Genomic DNA, 20,611 nt, shown 5'->3' on the forward strand with positions numbered 1-20,611 from the left:
AAATTCTTCTCGAAATAATTTTTACGTTTTCCATTATTTATGTTGAGATATTTTAATGACATTTGACGTAGTAATTGTTTATATCTTCGACTCTATTAATTCTTAAATAGCAGTGAATTGTAACAAATTCCTTTGGTAAGTTGCAATAAGAAATGGGGGTTGACTCGAAATTTTATATATTTTTATATGTATATTTATAAAAACGCGTTCAAAGTGTAAAAAAATAAAATAAAAACAGATGATAAATAATTATAATAAAAGATATTTTTTATTCTAGCAAAAAATTATAGCATTTACGGCTTCGATTGTTTGTCATATCGATATCTAAAATTTAAAACATGATATAATGATAAGAATCAAAAAATAGATTATTAAAATATAATATTTATGAATAATTTATCTTAAATAATTGTCGTTTATCCTTACGTAAACAAGAAATAATATCAACTTTCTTACGGCGTTGTTATTTATCGTCGAAGTTATTTTAAGAAATGCATTTCCGTTCTCCTTTGTTGCATACAATCTTATCTAAAACAATGAGAATTTCCTATTCTGCAGCATGATGTAAGCACACAATGCAAACTATTTTAATGTAAACTTAAAATGTTTAGCGTGGAATGAATAGCAAATCATAATGTATCGTATTTTTAAAAATCTTACATAATCATAAAAGATTTCAGTTACATCACGCCTAATGCAATTTTGAAATCTACAAGATAAAAGAGATCATTTATACATGCATAAACTTCTTTTAACCAGTTAAATTTTCACAAAAAAACTACAAAAAAAAATCATTTAAACAACGATAAATATAAATTTCGTTTCTACAGATTAAAATATATATTACATAATTAATATATTAAATGTAATAATAAAATAAATTGTCAATATAATAACAACTATCAAAAATACTATATAAAGAGAATTCGAAAATTTTAATGAAACATTACTGTTTAAAGTCGTACCTTGTCGTTAAGCACGTGATCCAACGAAATTAATGTTCATCGCGTGATTAAATTGCTTAAACATTCGTGAATGACATATAAGTTCGTAATTGCTGGATCTCAGGAGAAATGACGACATTAATATTTCTGGAGAGTGAGCGAGCGCAGAGATTGATACGCGTCGTGTATCCTAAAATGGTTTTATTAACTCTTAACTTTACACGTGTTTAGTATATAGTACTTGTCTCTCAGAGAAAGAGAGAGAGATATCTGTATATGTATATTATCATTAATTCGATATACTTTTTTTTCATCGATTACACCGTTACATGATCTCAAAGTAATCGCGCGCGCATTTATTTCGAGGCTGTTCCTCTTTTTTCGCGAGTTCCTTTCTCCTCTCTTTTTATTTTCTCTCTCCTTCGAGATATGTTTTACTTACTTAGCACGAACTTAAGAAATACGTGTCGATGGCTTTTCGTTATTCAGCGGAGAAGCAAGTACGAAAGCCGCTCCATCCCGCGTTTTCGCGAATACATCAACGCAAACGTTTCACTTGGTATATCGAAGCGCTCTTACAGCGAATAAAAATAATCTGAAAATCCCAGTCAATATGCTCTTATTCTTAGGTGTGTATATATATATATATATATAACTATGTATATAACACATGTATTCGTATGGGCGATGCGAGATAGCTCTCTCCTTATCTTCCCCTCGTCCCTAATTTTTCTCTAATGGAACTTTTACTTCGTCTTTGCCGTCTTAGCCCGATCTCTCAGAAAGCGGCCATATACGAAAGTCATGGTCACATTAGCTTCACAAATTGTCGGCCCTCATTTTTTACATACAATTATAAAATACTTTCGAACCATTTTCACACACAGGCCAGAAAAGTCGCCGCTAGCAAATATGCTCTCTTTGAAATTCAATTTCTTTTTTTTCCCTAGCATTCCTTTTTGTTCCTTTCAGTTCGTATAAATATCGTACATGCTTATCATACATTATCATTATTTTCACAAGTAACACAATTGTAGCGCTTAAGGGATACGCATAGAGCAATGATATGATTAGAAGCATGATATGAGTTATGCTTGTTTACCGCAGATCACACACACAAACGGAATATAAATTTCTTCCTGACCGTTTATGATGCGTCGCGTTTCTGGTGTGTACAACGTGATTATCGAATCTGTCGATTCGCACTAATAAAACTCTCAAATATTGTATACTACGTAAGTAGTGTTGTTATTTCTCATTCATCGACCACTACATTATTACTCTGTGATGCGATTTCGTTTGAAATAATAAATAAAGGTCCAGTGTCGTCGACAATAAAGTTTTTATTCCATAAAACTTGACAATAGATAATTATCTGCTGGAATTTTTATATCCCATTACAATATATAAATTCGTATTTATTCTTTCAACGAAAATCGCACACAAAGAAATATCACAATTATAGAATAATTCCATTCTACGATAACATAATTGTTATATTCGAGTCTTAAAATAAAGAATTCAACATACAAGATATTTATATATATTCGTAAAAAATAATAAGAAAACGTACTTATATATATGTGTGTATTAATTCGATATAAAACGTCAAAAGCAATCACGTACGGGCGACAATCGCAATCTCTTTTCTCCTTCTAAAAGATTCTGCGATAAACAAGATGCGCGAACGATGAAAAGGATTCACTAGTTTACAAACAATTCACCGATTCTATCTTTCGCGAGCATGTGAAGTAGCTGAATCATTCAATTAATATTTAACAAGCCTCGCGCTTTGTCGTGAAGATTATAGAGAAATTCAACCATAAAGTTTTGAGATATATAGGTTTGCTCGCGAAAGAAAGAAGAAAATAAATCTGTGAGTTGCGATTTCTCACGAGTTATCCATGCATTCAGTATATACTTAAATCTTCTACGTTATAAGGATATGAATTAATAGTTAATATATTATACCGTAATTTTTTACGTAGCCTTTGTATATGAAACATTCTCTTAGCATCTTACATACGTATTAAATTGTCAGCATTCATACCAGTAAATACATGCGTCCGAAAATTCGTCGATCCATTTATCGTTCGTGTCGATAAACGGAGCCTCCAAATTCGGAACGCAATACGAAATTCTTTTTTCATTTTTTTTTGCGTTTCTCGTATTTCCTTTCAAAAATATCAGGAAACTATCGAGGTATTGAAGAAACGGCTACATACGTACTCACACGATACCCCGCACTCTTTCGTCGCACTGGACATACATACAAACGATGATATTTTGCGTATGTCTAGTTGCGCAGCGATTAAAAAATTATAAAAACCATTATAAAAAAATGCGCCCTAAAGAGTGCGAGCCACGCTCTCTCTTCGCAGTTTACAAATACATCCTTATTTTTATTTTATACTCCCCTCTCTTTTTAAATATTAATTATTTTTTGGCTTGGTAACTATGTAAAATCTAAATTAAATTAGTCTCATTTTTATATACGTGCATGTTTTCGTTTCTGAGTTAATCCTTCGATGCTAACTCATATGTGTTTGTGAACAGGTTTTAGGAAAATAATAAAAATATATATATATATATATGTTGCGATTAGGTTCTTAAATCATAAAAGTTTTTAAAGTGCGTTAAATTATGCGTGAAACAAACAAAAATGAATCTTCCTCTGACAACGAGAAATAAATGCAAATAACTTGATTGGTCTGGCAGTTTAAATTACGCTCTTCAAATAACCGCAGACTCTCATGTCTCTATCGAACGGCACAAATATAGATACAATATGTAAATATGTATACGTTATTTATATATTTATATATATATTATTATAATCAGTTTTTTCTTATCTTAGATAAGTTATTTGCATGGCCTACTGTGCCCATGGAAGCATTTGCTGTCATTTTGCAATGGCATATTGCATTGTATATCATAATCATTCCTTTAAATTTAATGTCTCAAAAACATTTCAATTCTCTCCAATATATTTTATCCTTAAGTAAAAGGCGATCGCAAAGTGAACCAGTTTACGATACTGCTATTTAATTTCGTTTTGTTTAGTTCGCCACAAATTAATATAAAAATCTAAATGTTTGAAAATAATATAAAAAAATTCGAATAAACTATTGTATCATAAAAACCGGTTCGCTTGGCGATGTATCGTGCATTTGTCGTTCTGGCAGTGTCATACGTTGTAGGGTACGTAATATAATGTATTTCGTTAAATCCGCCCGTTTCTTGGTACCTGGAGACTTTGTGTAAACAGTAATTGCAATAAATCCGTAGAACCGTAATTATATACGTGCTGTGTTATTCACAGTCGGATACCCTTATTGCTTAATAAATGGCACTGATTATTGAAATATTTACGAGTATCGTTGCTGTCTCGAATACTACAAAGTCGAATAAAGTTACGTTTACTCTACCGTTGTCTCTCGATTCTACAACGACCTCTAAACTAAATTCGCGTATCGAGTTCGGAGCAGTGGATCCTTCCCTACGATTGAATTCTTTACGAAAGGCAACACGTGATTTGTATTCCCATACTTCCTAGAAAATCTTTTCTTTTTCTTTCGCGTGAAATATAGACAATTGAGAAAGCGAGAGAGAGAGAAAGTGAGAGAAAGAGAAAATGTCGATTAAACATCGACTCAAAGTCTTTTTCGAATGCGTTATCGATCAACAATGAGACGTGCCGTTGTATGTAGTAGATATATATAAAATAAGTAAAAATGCATGTAGGTTCTCGGAGAAAATTCTCGGAAGAGTCTTCTCTTCTTCATTCACGTCTCGCTAAGCAGTATATATATTGTCGTTACCGGATGAATGGAAGGGCTTTCTTTCAAACGTCGCTATACACATTTAACATCCCACGATCGTCATTCATGTCATCGTCGCCAATTCGAGATTGCTTTTTATAATTGATTTGGTTTTGCTTATGTATCGGTGAGTCTCCGAGCATTGCTAACATATATTTGCGCGTAGGTGAGTGTACCGTATTTTGTTAGGGAGGCACGTAAGGGGGCGGTTTTCTGTACGTAGGAGTAGGCTTAGGACGATTTTGCCGATTGGTGTCGCGATTCGTGGCAAACGGTGGCGGTGGTTGATATGGTTCCTCGGAGTTCTCCTTCGATAGCATCGGTACGTCGGCCCCGTCCTCAGCTTTCTGATACTCCGGTGGTGGAAGAGGTGGCTTTTCCTCTTTCAAGATGACAGGCGATTTATTGCCTGAAATAAATATCATTATAAAAGACTGATAATATCAATATATTTTTATTATGACACTAATTAATTGTCATTACCAGGATCCGGCTTTTCTTCCAATTCGTCCTGGAAAATCACGGGAATTCCTTTACTGCGAAAACTCTGTCGCTCGTCGTCCTGCTCGCTGACGCTCATCTTTCCGCTGCGTCTTCGCCTGTGCAGAACGCACGCAATGATTCCCGCTAGGATGAGCATAATGGCGATAATAATCGCCGGCAGGACAAAAGTGAGAAGGTAATCGTCGTGGAACGCGCCGACCGACGTAGAATCGTCCACCGGTGGTACATAGCTATCTGGCGAATGCACGCCAGTTAATTCACCGAGACAGATCCCCATCGGGATCACCGTAATCTGTTTTACAGGGAATTTCTGACCCATCACGTCCAACACTTCGTCCGTTACGGAACGTCGATCGTTGTCGCTCTTCACCAGTACGGATCGTAATCTATTGACCTCCTCGTGGGCGCAATACGATGTAGGCAAAGTTCTGTTATGCCACGTGATCACGGTGCTACCATTCGAGATGCTGTGCAGCGAGATAGCAGTCGTGTCCCTGTCTCCGTAAAGATCTCGCAGCTTCTCAATGAAGTTACGCTTCTGAAGCGCGGAATGCGCGAAGGAATCGTAAGGAATATCTAATGTCATCGAGAATTCCACCGTATGAGCCATGGGCGTCGCCGGATGAACGACAACGACCAGTCCATCTGTGCTGCTCGCACCTACAATGACAGTTTTTAATTATTCAGTATTATTCAATGTATTTTTTTCTTTTAAAGATTAAAATTATATAAAACCTACCCTCTTTATCAGTGACAACCAACTGATATTCCTTGCGGCCGATATCGGTGCGCATTGGAACACCGTAAAATTCTTGATTCTTACTGTCGAACTGCAGCCACTCGTGAGACGGAATAGCTGTTCGATCGATGGTCAAAAGAGACATCTTCATGTTTCGCGATGATCCATCCTCGAAATCGAAGAAAGTGTCCTGCAAAAATATATTTTAAAAAATAATTAAATATATTTATATATAAATATAATTTAATAATAATAAGAGTTAATAAAACGCGTACTTCTGGCACTTTAAATACAAGCAACTGCCCAACTGTTGCATTAACATGGTCCACTTGATTCCTCGGTACAGGGGGATAATTAGTTTTTGGCTCTTCGGTAGAGACTTTTGGTTCTTCGGGACGATTCATGTCCTCGCATTGCCCAATACCTTGGAATACGACACGCTTAATTGTAATTTCTGGAGCGAAAACTTTTCTTAGAGTCGACGATGGATCTCCGTTAGTATCAACGAGCACCTGATGACAAATATATATCGTTTTTAAAATTTGTACAAATATATATCGTTTTTAAAATTTGTTAAAGTCTGTTTGAAAACTTATAAAATTTTGTTACATAAAATAGAGATGATATAATAATTACTTACGCGCCATAAATCATTTATATCTTTTTTTGGACAGTCACTGCTCCTTGGAACATTATCATTAGTCCATGTAAAAATAACTTGTTCACGATCGGAAGTATTAATCTCAATAGAACGAACTGTAATGTTTTCGAACTGAGTATTGCCTCCGTAAACCTCAGCCAGGTTATGGATCACCTATAATTAATTAAAAACAAATGAATAAGTAAATGAAAGAGAGAAAGAATAAAAAATACTTTATAAAATACGTACTTTGCTTTCCCAATCGACGTCTGTTGGGAATTCATTTCGTTTGTCGATCCTCAAGTAAATTGTGAATTCATGATTGACGCTTCGACTTGATTTATGCTGCTGAACATGAATGTCGAGACTATCAGAAACATTGGCGCCTTCGCTGTCCGTGGCAACTAATTCGTAATTCCAAGTAGATATATCTTTCTCGAGAGGCCTGTTTAAAAAAAAAATTCAATAAAAAATCTATCTTATTCCATTTTAAGAATAAAAAATAGATAGATGGTCTAGTGTCAGCTTACAGGCCATAAATTTTCTGCAAATGATGATTGAACTGAAGCCAATGGGTCGTTTTGAGCGGTGCACCGTGCCAGTACAGACTCAATTTCAGTTTCCTTGTGTCGCCATCTTCGCTATCGGCGAAGGTGTTGGCCGGTATAACATAACTCAACGGTTTGCCTGCGGTTACCGGAATCTTCTTCAATCTCTTGTCGCGTCTCGGTGGGGAGTTGACCGGACCGTACTCGATACTTTCCGTAGTAGTCTTCGCTGTCGTCGTCGTCGTCGTGGTGGTAGTAGTAGGAGCTGCGGTGGTGGTGGTAGTCGTGGTGGTAGTCGTGCTGGTACTAGACGGTATCGTGCTCAACGTCGTTCGAAGCTCCGGAGTCGACGATATTGCATCGGTAGTTGTAGTTGTGGCATTGATTACGCTCACAGGCGTGGTAGTGGTAGTAATAGTGGTGCTAACATTCGTTACTACAGACGAAGGAGTAGTAATACTAACGTCCGTGATTACCATCGGTGTTGGTAAGGTGGTCGATGGTTCTTTCATCGAAGTCGTGGTTTGTTCCGGCTAGGCGAGAAAAGATCGTACATCAAAATGCAGAACGCTCGCTGCAATTGGGAGGAGTGGAGTAATGGTTCTATGCGATAGAGAAATTTGCATAATTACGATAGGAGTTTAAACCGTTATTAAATACATCGTTAATAACGGATGACGTTCTTATCAGAGAATAATAATTTATCTCGGCAAAGCGACAGTTTGACAAATTGGCACGATATGCGTACGAAGAAGTTGGTGTGTGTATAGAGCGGCATGGAACTATAATACAAATGAGAAAGCGCTAAAGCACGTAAGCATTACCTCTTCCGTCGTAACGTTATTGATACCGATGACGATCTCCGTCTCGACTCTGTCGGGTACGGTAGTCTGGCTGGTAGCCGCTGTGCTAAGAGACAGAGGAGTGGTTGTAAGAAGAGGAGTCGTAGTGATTTCTGAAGGAGCTGTCGGTAAAATGGTAACAGGTTCAACACGGTCCACATGCTTCGTTTCCGTCGACGATTCCTCGTTCGTGGTTTCCGATCTCGGAGATTCTATCGATGGATCTACAGCAGTGGAGATGCTAGCTGTTGTTGTTGTTGTTGTTGTTATATCGGCTGATGCCGTAGTCGTTGTAGTGCTACTAGCAGTAGTAGGTACGGTCGTTGGCGCGACTTGGGTGGTGGTTGTACTTGTCGTCGTGGTAGTGGTGGAAGTAGTTGTTGATGGTGATGATGTAGTAAGTTCAGTGGTTGTTGTCTGCGAAATCGTTAGTAGATGCGATGTATGGCACGAAAAAAAAACGAATGGTTAGTTACGAAGAAACGAGAAGTAGATGTACAAGTAAAGAACAAAGTATCAGACTTCTGTTTTGCGAAGACTCTCGTGACACAATCTCTGTACAGTGCACTTTAAAACGTAGATCCGAATAAGTATACAGTTTGCGAGAGACGAAGAAAATAGGTTAGCATTAAAACCCAATAGCTATTCTAATTTTTTCAAGCGCAATGAGTCCCCCGTAAGCGATATGGCATGGCGAAAAAAGGCGGACAGAAATAGGAATTTTCATAGAAACCGTATTGAAATTGTAAGTTGTTTTCCAATTCAAATATAATCATCGACGAGGAAGGAATCACGCGATCGTGTATAATTCCACTCACCGTGATAGTTTTGTTTTCCAGCTCGCTTTGCCTCATTCTCGGTATTATCTCTTCTTCGTCGACGTCTTCGCTCTACAAGAAACGACATATAAACGAGAGATATTTGCAATTCGACATTCTATTCCTGTACGATTCTTGTGCGACAGCAACTCACCTTCCAATCGATCGTCTCCTCACCATGATGATGCCTGTGCGGATGTTCCGGGATTTTGACATCCGGCATGTAAGTAGGCTGTACTTGCGAGTCCTCGTCCTCTTCGTCGTAATTTTCCTCGTAATATTTGTCCTCGTATTCTTCATCGTAATCGTCGTCGTAGTCGCCGGAGCCAACTTCTCGCCTGTTCCTCAAGGAAGGGCTCGAGTCTATCCTCACGCGCCAAGATATCACAGGTAACTGCAGAACTTCCGCTAAAGTGCCGTCCACCGCTTGCTCCCGCAGTTGTCTTATCAATTGCGCCTGATGCTTCCACAGTTGGCCGTTACAGCCGACCTACGTGCACAAATATATCCTGTTGCTCGACAAATTTGTTTCACGCAAAGCTTACTTTATCGGATGAGATGCCGTAAATATTGATTGATAAGTCAGTGCAAATATATATGATATAAAAAATTATCAAACAAGATTGGTTAATTAAGTATATCAGAATCTCACCTGCCACTGGATAGCCAAATGATTCTTTTTATGTTTGTTAGGTTTAATATTTCCAGGTCCGGAGAGAATACTGGAGGAACCCAGAATACTGGAGGTTTTCATAAAAATGAAATCCGGCGCCTTTATATTTTGAGAATGCATCGAAAATGCGCTCTAGAACAGAACATAAAAATAAGTAAACTGTACAGTAAAATATAACGAAAGATAAAAAAAAATCAACAAAAAGTGAATAAACATATATATAAGAAGACCTATTTATTTTAATTCTCGAAAATACATTGCATTATTTTTCTAAAAATAAAATGCAAAGGTGACAATCAATTACCGTGTGCATTCCTAAAAATCCCGCGAGATTTTCGATGGCGTTCGTCTTGACGATAGGCGATAATTTCTCTATTACTGCATCCAGTAGTATCATGAGAACCGTCTGTTCCTCTCCGTCGTCGCAATGCGTCTGCAATTATAGAATCGTCCCGTTTCCATCAGTCGCTTTTGTTCGTTACGCCTACCAGCACGCAAAGTTTCAAAGATCGAGATCGCCGACCAAAATATGTGTACGGTGGCGATGTACAATTGCGCTGTCATACACGATGCGTTACGCACGCGGTAATATCAATTGACGTCAATCAGTTGACGGGAGTCCGCGAGAGTAATTTCTTTACATTTAAACGCAACGTGACGATGCGAGAGTCGTTGCGACAGATTTATATCACGATACAGAAACTGCTCTAAATTCCGCTGTAAATTTATCAAACGCGGATTTTATCGAGCGAGATTGAATTATGTACTAGAAAACACAGCGTATTTCTATTTTTTTTTTTCCATATACAGATTGAATGTTTTAAACATTTTTAGCGTTATTTTATTTCATCGATGTTGCAGACACAAAATGGAAAATGGAAATATCTCGTTAATAATTTCGCCAAAGTCGATTCCTCTTATGTACCTTTTCATCCTTGAGCTATATTATTCATTAGCGAAAATGGCAGGCGTGTATAGCAAATAACGGAAACCTGTTGTTTGACTTGGATAAGAAACTTGAAACGATGCCAGCGAAACGTTTTCTCAGTTAACGATTCCCTCTCATGGCGTTCGCGGTTCTCGTTACCGAATTAACGTTCTCACTTACCGTGCCGTCCTTGTGCTTGACCTCATCCAGTTTCTCGGATACTACTTGCACAACGAACTGATCCTTGGCGGTGTCACCATGCTTACCAAAAGCCGTGACAGTTAGGTGATAATTGCCAGTGTCTTCTTTTAACGGGACACCCAGAAGAGTGGCCGCCGCCTCGTCCCAGTGCATCCATTTTGGAAAACGATCGCGATCATTAGTTCTGCGAACCTGCGAATATTTTTAACATATATGTATATTAATATGTAAATATGTATAATTTTTGCTATTATTATTCCTCGTGAAAAAAATGATTACTTTTTAGTTGTATCATATTGAATATACGAGAAGCTCGCTTGGCTCGGTTTGTTTTTTGCACAACGGAGTATGAGGGCTAGAATAATTTCCGAGGACAAAGGGAAGACTAGGGCCATTCAACCTAAGAAGGATTTCCGGTGGCGGGGAGGAGCAAATTGAATCGCAAATATGGATTCAACGGAAGACGCCGCGTCTCAGGCCGAACTCGGGGAAGGAAGAACATGACAAATGTGTGTGAGGATAAGTGAATCAATAGCACTCAGCGGGCATCTCGTTGCACTTGACGGCATACTTGACGAAGTTCGATAAATGCGAAAGAAGGGCCATCTAAGTTCTATTATTTACGCGACTTTTATTTCGCGCAGATAGGAATACTTGAAGATTTGTTTCTTTATACGGACAAAGAGAAATTCTTCTACAAAATATAATTATTAATTACTTAATTTTAATGTAATCTAAGTAAAACAGCGCATATATCTTTATTTTTGAATAAATTTGCGCACAGTTAAAATTTCAATTTTTTTTCCTCGGCTACCTGCATTTTGTTCTCATCGCACGGGAAAAACTTGTTCATAATATAAGACCGCTGGTCACGGATAGTTTTCCGGTTGCGTTTCAAGAACGGACTCGAAGAAATAAATTGCCATTCACGTCACCGACTTACCTCGTAAAAATCCACATCTCCCGAAAAAGCCTGCCGCGGTATTTTCATCCTGAAAACATGGCCAACTGGGACGACGGAATCTGACACGCCCCATGCTCTTTCGACCCGAGAGGGCTGAGTCCTGCTATCCCTGGACGACGATCTATGCTCGTAACGATCGGATCGACCGTGAGTCGCATGATTTATCAGAGCTGGTCCGACAAGCAAGCTGTCATTGTCATTGTCCTCGCCTCCAACCTCCTCGAAGACCAGGTCATCTTCCAGGCCGAAACTCCATGCCAGAGGCAACAGGAGTAGGACGCACGCAAGGATGTAACGATGCTTCTTCATGTTTTCGGGAAATCGTCAGTCGCTGATATCATACCATGCTGTTACGCCTGCAACAGATTGTAAACGTCCGTTCATCGATCGTCAAAATAACTATCGAACCGTATCACTGTCGTAATAATTATTCCGCATGATTAATTAAGATTGATCAAATGAGAACGCGTTATTAAAAAAAGATGCATTACTCTCGGTTCTTATGATGGGAAAAGATCGAGCACACTGTTGTTATTAATCTTTTGTAAATAATAAAAAAATATTTTTGATTATAGAGTAGATGTGGAAGATCTCTCGACCAAACTGGAAATGATATTTGTTTAGAAAATACAACGTCTCGACCATTATATTTGGACCTTATCAAGTGATATGGTTCGTTATAATCATAAAAGCGAACTTATCTCGAATTAATACACGTCATACCAGACAGACAAGTTTTTAACTTGTACCATATCACTTGATATGGACCAAATATAATGGTTGAAACGTTGTGATTTCGAAATAAATATCATTGCCAGTTTGATCGAGAGAGAAGGAATTGATTATTTTTGATTATTTTCAATTCTTCAATATGGTAAAACCAAGATATCCACTGAAATTTTGTAAAAAAAATTCCCTGCGAATTGTCTAATCTTCCCGGTATTTTCGTTTAAAATTTCAGATAGAATAAAATAATTTGTAGATATGGCTTTTTAAAACTTCCTTTATCGTATATGCGTTTTAATGTTTTCTAGTCATATGGATTGGAAAGTTATCAAGAGCACAGTTTTTCTAGCATTTAATATTAATTTATTAATTGCAAAATTAATTTGGACAATAGCAAAGTGTGATATATCATTATATCTAAACGCTAAAAATATATGGAAGAATATAATATAAAATAAAGATAGAAAATAAAAATAATTTATTATAAACGTCTTAAAAAATTAAATTATTTAAATTAAATAAATAAGGAGTACTTTATTTATATATTATAAAACTTACATAAGATCTTGATACTGAAATAGATTGTCAATAAAAAAAGCACAAAATTTAAATAAAAACTTAAATATCGTAGAGATATGTTAGACTAGTTAGACATGTTTCTTAAGTGCTAAATAAGAGTAAAATTCATCAACAAAAGGGCAATTAAAAAAAAAATGCCCTGAATCAAATTCCATAAGAATTCCCTGATTTTTTTAAAACAAAATTCCCTGAAAATACTGAGTTTTCAAGATTTTTCCCAGAAGTATACATCCTGAAACCGATTATATAATATATGTTATGCTGTAAAATACGATATAACTGTTAGATAAACTAATCATCTCTCGCGAGGAAAAACATGATATATTCCTTATCCAAAAACAGGCGGTATCTAAACGATACCCGAAATAAATACAGCACAATCAAATGACATATATCATATCGATCATTGAACCAGACCAGAATGATAATTGTACAAGTCGATGTTCCCGTTTCGACGTCTGTTTAGGTTTGTTCAGCCCAAGAGACTAATGGAACATTTTCGTAACCGGGAGAGCAGACGCATCCAATAGTATCCAATGATAGCCAATAAACGCCTCCATTGTACTTTTTATTTCCTTTTATTGCTCGTTTCGTCGAGAGGCACCGTTTCATTAATTGGCGCGATCGGCCAATGAGGAGTTGACAGTTTAAGCTGTTGGATTCTTGTTCATCGCGAATAACAAAATCGTCGGGGGGAGTCCACAATTTCATCGAAAACGTCGCTACATCCTCCCCTCGAATGGCCGAAACGTGCGTGGTGTTTCGATCGAAGCTCGTTTTATTTCGACAGATAACATCTGTTGCAAAACGCGTTTTAGATACACTCGAATAATTTCGCGGTCCGACTCTGCGATTCTTTTCGATTGCGTCATTCGAGTCCCGGAGCAAATCGAGTGAATTAATCGAAACGAGGACACGCTCATCGTCTGTGCCTGTGTTTAATCGCGCGGTATTTTATCCGACTTTTAAATGCTCCGATCGGAGCGAGAATTGGATCGTCGCGATAACAAAAAGTTTGCGTTGAATCGCGTTCGCGAAGAACGACGTTCTTCGAGGTCGTATATATAGGAATAAATCGAATTATCGTTGTATTTTTAGGTATCGATAGATGATGGAAATAAAAGATTGATGGAACCGTATTATTATACCTCCGAAGATATGGATATATTTATACAAAGGCGAACCGATTTCAAGGACCAGGAATGATGCGCGGTCACGCTTGATCCAAGTCACGTTTCGTATGAGAGTTCGAGTCACGGATTAAACGCGTTGATGAAAACGAGGGCGACACAACGGCCTGTATGAAGTTAGCCCCCCATTTTTCGAATTTTAAAATTTTAAAGGTTGTTCCAGGTTGTTCTAGACTTGTTCTAAATTGTTCCAAAAGATCAAATTTAAAAAATAAAAATTTTCGCGAAAAATGGAAAAAAACGATTTTTTGACCTGGCCCCCCATTTTTCGAAAATCGAACTTTTAAAGGTTGTTCCAGATTGTTCTAGTTGTTCTAAACATTGTTCCAAAGTGATAATTCCCTAAACAAAATATTTCACGAGATATAATAAAAAAATAGTTTCGTGCGCTAAAACAGTATTTTTACGTTTTCGGCTATAGTTATTATCTCTTAAACACCAAACTGTATATTTTAGCTAAAAACGAACAGAACAACCTGGAACAACTCTCAATTTTGCTAGAACATAATTTTAAAGAGTACTTTACTCTTGGAAATAAACATATTTTTGTTGTTTTTTCGTGTTTTTCGACCGATAACGACGTGACAGCGATCCCAAACTATAGAACAATTACATACTGGCATAGAACAACTTGGAACAACTCAGTTTTGCTAGAACATCATTTTAAAGGGTACTTTACTCTTGGAAATAAACACATTTTTTTGGTTTTTTCATCTTTTTTGCCCGCTAAAGTCGCGATAGCGGTCCCAAACTATAGAACAATTACGTACTGGCATAGAACAACTTGGAACAACTCTCAATTTTGCTAGAACATAATTTTAAAGAGTACTTTACTCTTGGAAATAAACATGTTCTAGTAAAATTGAGAGTTGTTCCAAGTTGTTCTATGCCAGTACGTAACTGTTCTATAGTTTACGATCGCTGTCGCGACTTTAGCGGGCGAAAAAGATGAAAAAACAAAAAAAAATGTGTTCATTTCCAAGAGTAAAGTACCCTTTAAAATGATGTTTTAGCAAAACTGAGAGTTGTTTCAAGCTTGTTCTATGCCAGTACGTAATTGTTCTATAGTTTGGGACCGCTGTCGCGACGTTATCGGTCGAAAAACACAAAAAAACAAGAAAAATGTGTTTATTTCCAAGAGTAAAGTACTCTTTAAAATTATGTTCTAGCAAAATTGAGAGTTGTTCCAAGTTGTTCTATGCCAGTACATAATTGTTCTATAGTTTGGGACCGCTATCGCGACTTTAGCGGGCAAAAAAGATGAAAAAACAAAAAAAATGTGTTTATTTCTAAGAGTAAAGTACCCTTTAAAATAATGTTCTAGCAAAACTGAGAATTGTTCCAAGTTGTTCTATGCCAGTACGTAATTGTTCTATAGTTTGGGATCGCTGTCACGTCGTTATCGGTCGAAAAACACAAAAAAACAAGAAAAATGTGTTTATTTCCAAGAGTAAAGTACTCTTTAAAATAATGTTCCAGCAAAACTGAGAGTTGTTCCAAGTTGTTCTATGCCAGTACGTAATTGTTCTATAGTTTGGGACCGCTATCGCGACTTTAGCGAGCAAAAAAGATGAAAAAACAAAAAAAATGTGTTTATTTCTAAGAGTAAAGTACCCTTTAAAATAATGTTGTAGCAAAACTGAGAGTTGTTCCAAGTTGTTCTATGCCAGTACGTAATTGTTCTATAGTTTGGGACCGCTGTCGCGACGTTATCGGTCGAAAAACACAAAAAAACAAGAAAAATGTGTTTATTTCCAAGAGTAAAGTACTCTTTAAAATTATGTTCTAGCAAAATTGAGAGTTGTTCCAAGTTGTTCTATGCCAGTACGTAATTGTTCTATAGTTTGGGACCGCTATCGCGACTTTAGCGGGCAAAAAAGATGAAAAAACAAAAAAAATGTGTTTATTTCCAAGAGTAAAGTACCCTTTAAAATAATGTTCTAGCAAAACTGAGAGTTGTTCCAAGTTGTTCTATGCCAGTACGTAATTGTTCTATAGTTTGGGATCGCTGTCACGTCGTTATCGGTCGAAAAACACAAAAAAACAAGAAAAATGTGTTTATTTCCAAGAGTAAAGTACTCTTTAAAATTATGTTCTAGCAAAATTGAGAGTTGTTCCAAGTTGTTCTATGCCAGTACGTAATTGTTCTATAGTTTGGGACCGCTATCGCGACTTTAGCGAGCAAAAAAGATGAAAAAACAAAAAAAATGTGTTTATTTCCAAGAGTAAAGTACTCTTTAAAATAATGTTCCAGCAAAACTGAGAGTTGTTCCAAGTTGTTCTATGCCAGTACGTAATTGTTCTATAGTTTGGGACCGCTATCGCGACTTTAGCGAGCAAAAAAGATGAAAAAACAAAAAAAATGTGTTTATTTCCAAGAGTAAAGTACTCTTTAAAATAATGTTCCAGCAAAACTGAGAGTTGTTCCAAGTTGTTCTATGCCAGTACGTAATTGTTCTATAGTTTGGGACCGCTATCGCGACTTTAGCGGGCAAAAAAGATGAAAAAACAAAAAAAATGTGTTTATTTCCAAGAGTAAAGTACCCTTTAAAATAATGTTCTAGCAAAACTGAGAGTTGTTCCAAGTTGTTCTATGCCAGTACGTAATTGTTCTATAGTTTGGGATCGCTGTCACGTCGTTATCGGTCGAAAAACACAAAAAAACAAGAAAAATGTGTTTATTTCCAAGAGTAAAGTACTCTTTAAAATTATGTTCTAGCAAAATTGAGAGTTGTTCCAAGTTGTTCTATGCCAGTACGTAATTGTTCTATAGTTTGGGACCGCTATCGCGACTTTAGCGGGCAAAAAAGATGAAAAAACAAAAAAAATGTGTTTATTTCCAAGAGTAAAGTACTCTTTAAAATAATGTTCCAGCAAAACTGAGAGTTGTTCCAAGTTGTTCTATGCCAGTACGTAATTGTTCTATAGTTTGGGACCGCTATCGCGACTTTAGCGGGCAAAAAAGATGAAAAAACAAAAAAAATGTGTTTATTTCCAAGAGTAAAGTACTCTTTAAAATAATGTTCCAGCAAAACTGAGAGTTGTTCCAAGTTGTTCTATGCCAGTAGGTAATTGTTCTATAGTTTGGGACCGCTGTCGCGACGTTATCGGTCGAAAAACACAAAAAAACAAGAAAAATGTGTTTATTTCCAAGAGTAAAGTACTCTTTAAAATTATGTTCTAGCAAAATTGAGAGTTGTTCCAAGTTGTTCTATGCCAGTACGTAATTGTTCTATAGTTTGGGACCGCTATCGCGACTTTAGCGAGCAAAAAAGATGAAAAAACAAAAAAAATGTGTTTATTTCCAAGAGTAAAGTACTCTTTAAAATAATGTTCCAGCAAAACTGAGAGTTGTTCCAAGTTGTTCTATGCCAGTACGTAATTGTTCTATAGTTTGGGACCGCTATCGCGACTTTAGCGGGCAAAAAAGATGAAAAAACAAAAAAAATGTGTTTATTTCCAAGAGTAAAGTACCCTTTAAAATAATGTTCTAGCAAAACTGAGAGTTGTTCCAAGTTGTTCTATGCCAGTACGTAATTGTTCTATAGTTTGGGATCGCTGTCACGTCGTTATCGGTCGAAAAACACGAAAAAACAACAAAAATATGTTTATTTCCAAGAGTAAAGTACTCTTTAAAATTATGTTCTAGCAAAATTGAGAGTTGTTCCAGGTTGTTCTGTTCGTTTTTAGCTAAAATATACAGTTTGGTGTTTAAGAGATAATAACTATAGCCGAAAACGTAAAAATACTGTTTTAGCGCACGAAACTATTTTTTTATTATATCTCGTGAAATATTTTGTTTAGGGAATTATCACTTTGGAACAATGTTTAGAACAACTAGAACAATCTGGAACAACCTTTAAAAGTTCGATTTTCGAAAAATGGGGGGCCAGGTCAAAAAATCGTTTTTTTCCATTTTTCGCGAAAATTTTTATTTTTTAAATTTGATCTTTTGGAACAATTTAGAACAAGTCTAGAACAACCTGGAACAACCTTTAAAATTTTAAAATTCGAAAAATGGGGGGCTAACTTCATACAGGCGACACAACGCTGTTATAGATCCATCTCTGAGCGACGAAGACGGTCAACGGACCGCGAAGGCTATCCGGTGGGTGTAGACAATTGAGTTTATACCCGCATTTACATGCGTCCACACGGAGCAAGATATAGCAATGAGCTCATTATATCGCTCGTTATTCGCTACAACGCGATCCGATATCTATACGCAAACTTGGCACCCTCCCTTTTAATAGAACTCAGTTTTCAATACAGAAAATATATTTTCACTTTGTAGTTATCTGTGGTATTAAAAAAAAAGTTTGTAATCGAAATCTTAAAAAAAAGAATAGATGTATATTTTGAAAAAATATAATTCGACCGAGTTAAAAAAAATCATTGATACATCTAGATTTAAGAATCATTTCTAATAGGTGCTTTTAACAATTTTTCTTTCGTTTTGCAATCGTCATTTGAAACTTACAATTGACAGGAAATGTAATTTCAATAAAGGTATCTCAAAGTTTGCACTATGATTCAGAATCATTTAGTTCTGTAATTCTCTTTTTGTTTGTAATTAAATTCCTTTAGAAGTTAAAGTATATCGAATGCAATTTTGTCAATTTTAAAAATATTTTAAATTTGCTTGCGCTTATTTAGAATCACGATAAATTCAAGATAATTATTAAATAATACAACAACAAAAGAAAAATTATTATAAACACGAACAATCCTTGTGAATTGAGATATATAATTTATCTTAAAATCGGATAAGAGTAATCGTTTCAAAATGTATTTTTTTTATAATTTCCACAGCAAACTAAATTATTATTCCTACAACCGAAACTCATCTTCTATATTAAAAATATAATTTAATAGTAAAAGTAGAGTAGGTATGCCAAGTTTGCATACTAAATTGATTCGAGTTACCATAAAAGTAACACAAAACTGACTTGTGAATAAAGATAGTTGTCATGATTTTATAATAAATTTCGCCAAAGTTTGTTACAAAGTAAAGGAGTATAGACGTTAAAACTGTAACGCGCGGTACTCCCTTTCGCGTCTGAATTTATCATTTATTTAACGAGTTAGTCTGAAGGCACGAGCTATGAATACCGAGAATCGTCATACGACGAGCCATGTTTTTTAAAGAATGACAGCTGTAGAATGCGGAAGAGCGCATCCAATGACAAACGATCCTTTTTTTTAGAATCCATGCAAATAAATACAGAACTCGCGAGCGTTTATCCACAATTGGATTGCAACAGAAGTGCAAAACGATCGCCCTCGCGTGCATTCAAAACCCTCTTCGCATTGCGAATCCCCGCCAACGACCTTAATACGATACGCCACAGTCGCGATACGAGTAATATTTATCAAAGCCCAACGATCGGATATCGCGATGTCAATTGTTCGATTGTCGAGGAGAGTCGGAATTCTTTGATTCTCCATCGCAAACACACAGTGTATAATTTTCTTTCTTTAGTATACTGCTGCTAGAATTTCTGAGACTCTAGATTTGTCCGGATAAAAATTATCGAAATACAAGATAATTATATGCATCTAGTGTGTAATTATCATTTGTGTTCTCTTGTTACAAACAGTCTCCGTTAAATTTTTTTTTTATTAAACATTTAATACATTCATGTGTTAATTTAACATATTTCTGTTATGTTAATGGAACTTAAATGTTAAATTATTAAAATAACTGAAAAAAGAATGTAAAAATAATACAATGTGCATCTATTTTTAATTTTACAATAAATATGTTCTGTTTTATTAGTGACAAGCGATTACATTAAAATTATGTTAATTTTACACAAAATTTATTTTAAATTACTTGAAGTTTTGCAATTATTTTTTGTGTTTAAATATCAACACAATATTTGTGTCTCCATTAAACATATCCATATTATGTTAAATGTGAAATTAACACAAAAATGTCTGTGGATTGTTTGGAATATGATATCTGTTAAATAACACAAATTTTTTAACTGTGCGCACACACATGGCGAAAAGTTCACGTTGCAGAGATATAAACAAAACCATTCACCGTTTGACCCATAAGATTTCCTCGCACACTCTGACATTCGTCGGTTTCACGTCTGTTTAATCGCGCTCCTCCGTTAATTATCACGTCGCATCAGGCGTTCGAGACCTTGTCTCGCGCCATGCTGATGCATAGTATGCACAACAGAGGCGCAAATGCATCGCCTGCAGGTGCAGCGTGTTGTCGCCGAGACATAGAATATAGGGAACGTCGACTGGCTGCGATGCCAAGGCGTTCAAACGGAAGTGCACGAGGAACGAAAAAGGATCGATAGCTCGTACATAACTGGAGAACATAAGGGAGGTGTGAGCCGATGTTATTCGGCATATCTCACCTCGTCGAGCAGCGACTTAATAACACCGCCCGTCCGCTTCGATTTTATCCGTCAATTACGGTTCAATTACGGCGAATATCTCCGGCCTACGCGTTTTATAGATTTCCGCGTCGT

General features: G+C 36.3%; 1 protein-coding gene across 4 annotated transcripts in view; it reads right to left on the reverse strand.

Moving 5' to 3' along the window:
• Nucleotides 1-1,130: 1,130 nt before the first annotated feature.
• LOC114936410 (uncharacterized) overlaps nt 1,131-20,611 on the reverse strand; it is a 74,134-nt gene continuing 54,653 nt past the window's right edge. For 3 of the 4 annotated variants that reach the window (XM_029309575.2, XM_029309574.2, XM_029309573.2), the window contains exons 2-15: nt 11,602-11,978; nt 10,638-10,850; nt 9,834-9,962; nt 9,509-9,661; nt 9,011-9,346; nt 8,857-8,928; nt 8,021-8,455; nt 7,179-7,729; nt 6,898-7,093; nt 6,649-6,822; nt 6,284-6,520; nt 6,009-6,198; nt 5,249-5,929; nt 1,131-5,174 (exon numbers count right to left, since the gene is read on the reverse strand). In XM_029309575.2, coding sequence (XP_029165408.2) covers nt 4,951-5,174; nt 5,249-5,929; nt 6,009-6,198; nt 6,284-6,520; nt 6,649-6,822; nt 6,898-7,093; nt 7,179-7,729; nt 8,021-8,455; nt 8,857-8,928; nt 9,011-9,346; nt 9,509-9,661; nt 9,834-9,962; nt 10,638-10,850; nt 11,602-11,931 — 3,921 coding nt within the window. In that variant the 5' untranslated portion in view covers nt 11,932-11,978 and the 3' untranslated portion in view covers nt 1,131-4,950. The remainder of the gene's footprint in view (nt 5,175-5,248; nt 5,930-6,008; nt 6,199-6,283; nt 6,521-6,648; nt 6,823-6,897; nt 7,094-7,178; nt 7,730-8,020; nt 8,456-8,856; nt 8,929-9,010; nt 9,347-9,508; nt 9,662-9,833; nt 9,963-10,637; nt 10,851-11,601; nt 11,979-20,611) is intronic. The other variant, XM_029309576.2, reaches the window with a different exon arrangement.

The sequence above is a fragment of the Nylanderia fulva genome, unplaced genomic scaffold (assembly GCF_048542155.1).
Source record: "Nylanderia fulva isolate GAGA-0341 unplaced genomic scaffold, ASM4854215v1 Scaffold40, whole genome shotgun sequence".
Lineage (NCBI taxonomy): Eukaryota > Metazoa > Arthropoda > Insecta > Hymenoptera > Formicidae > Nylanderia > Nylanderia fulva.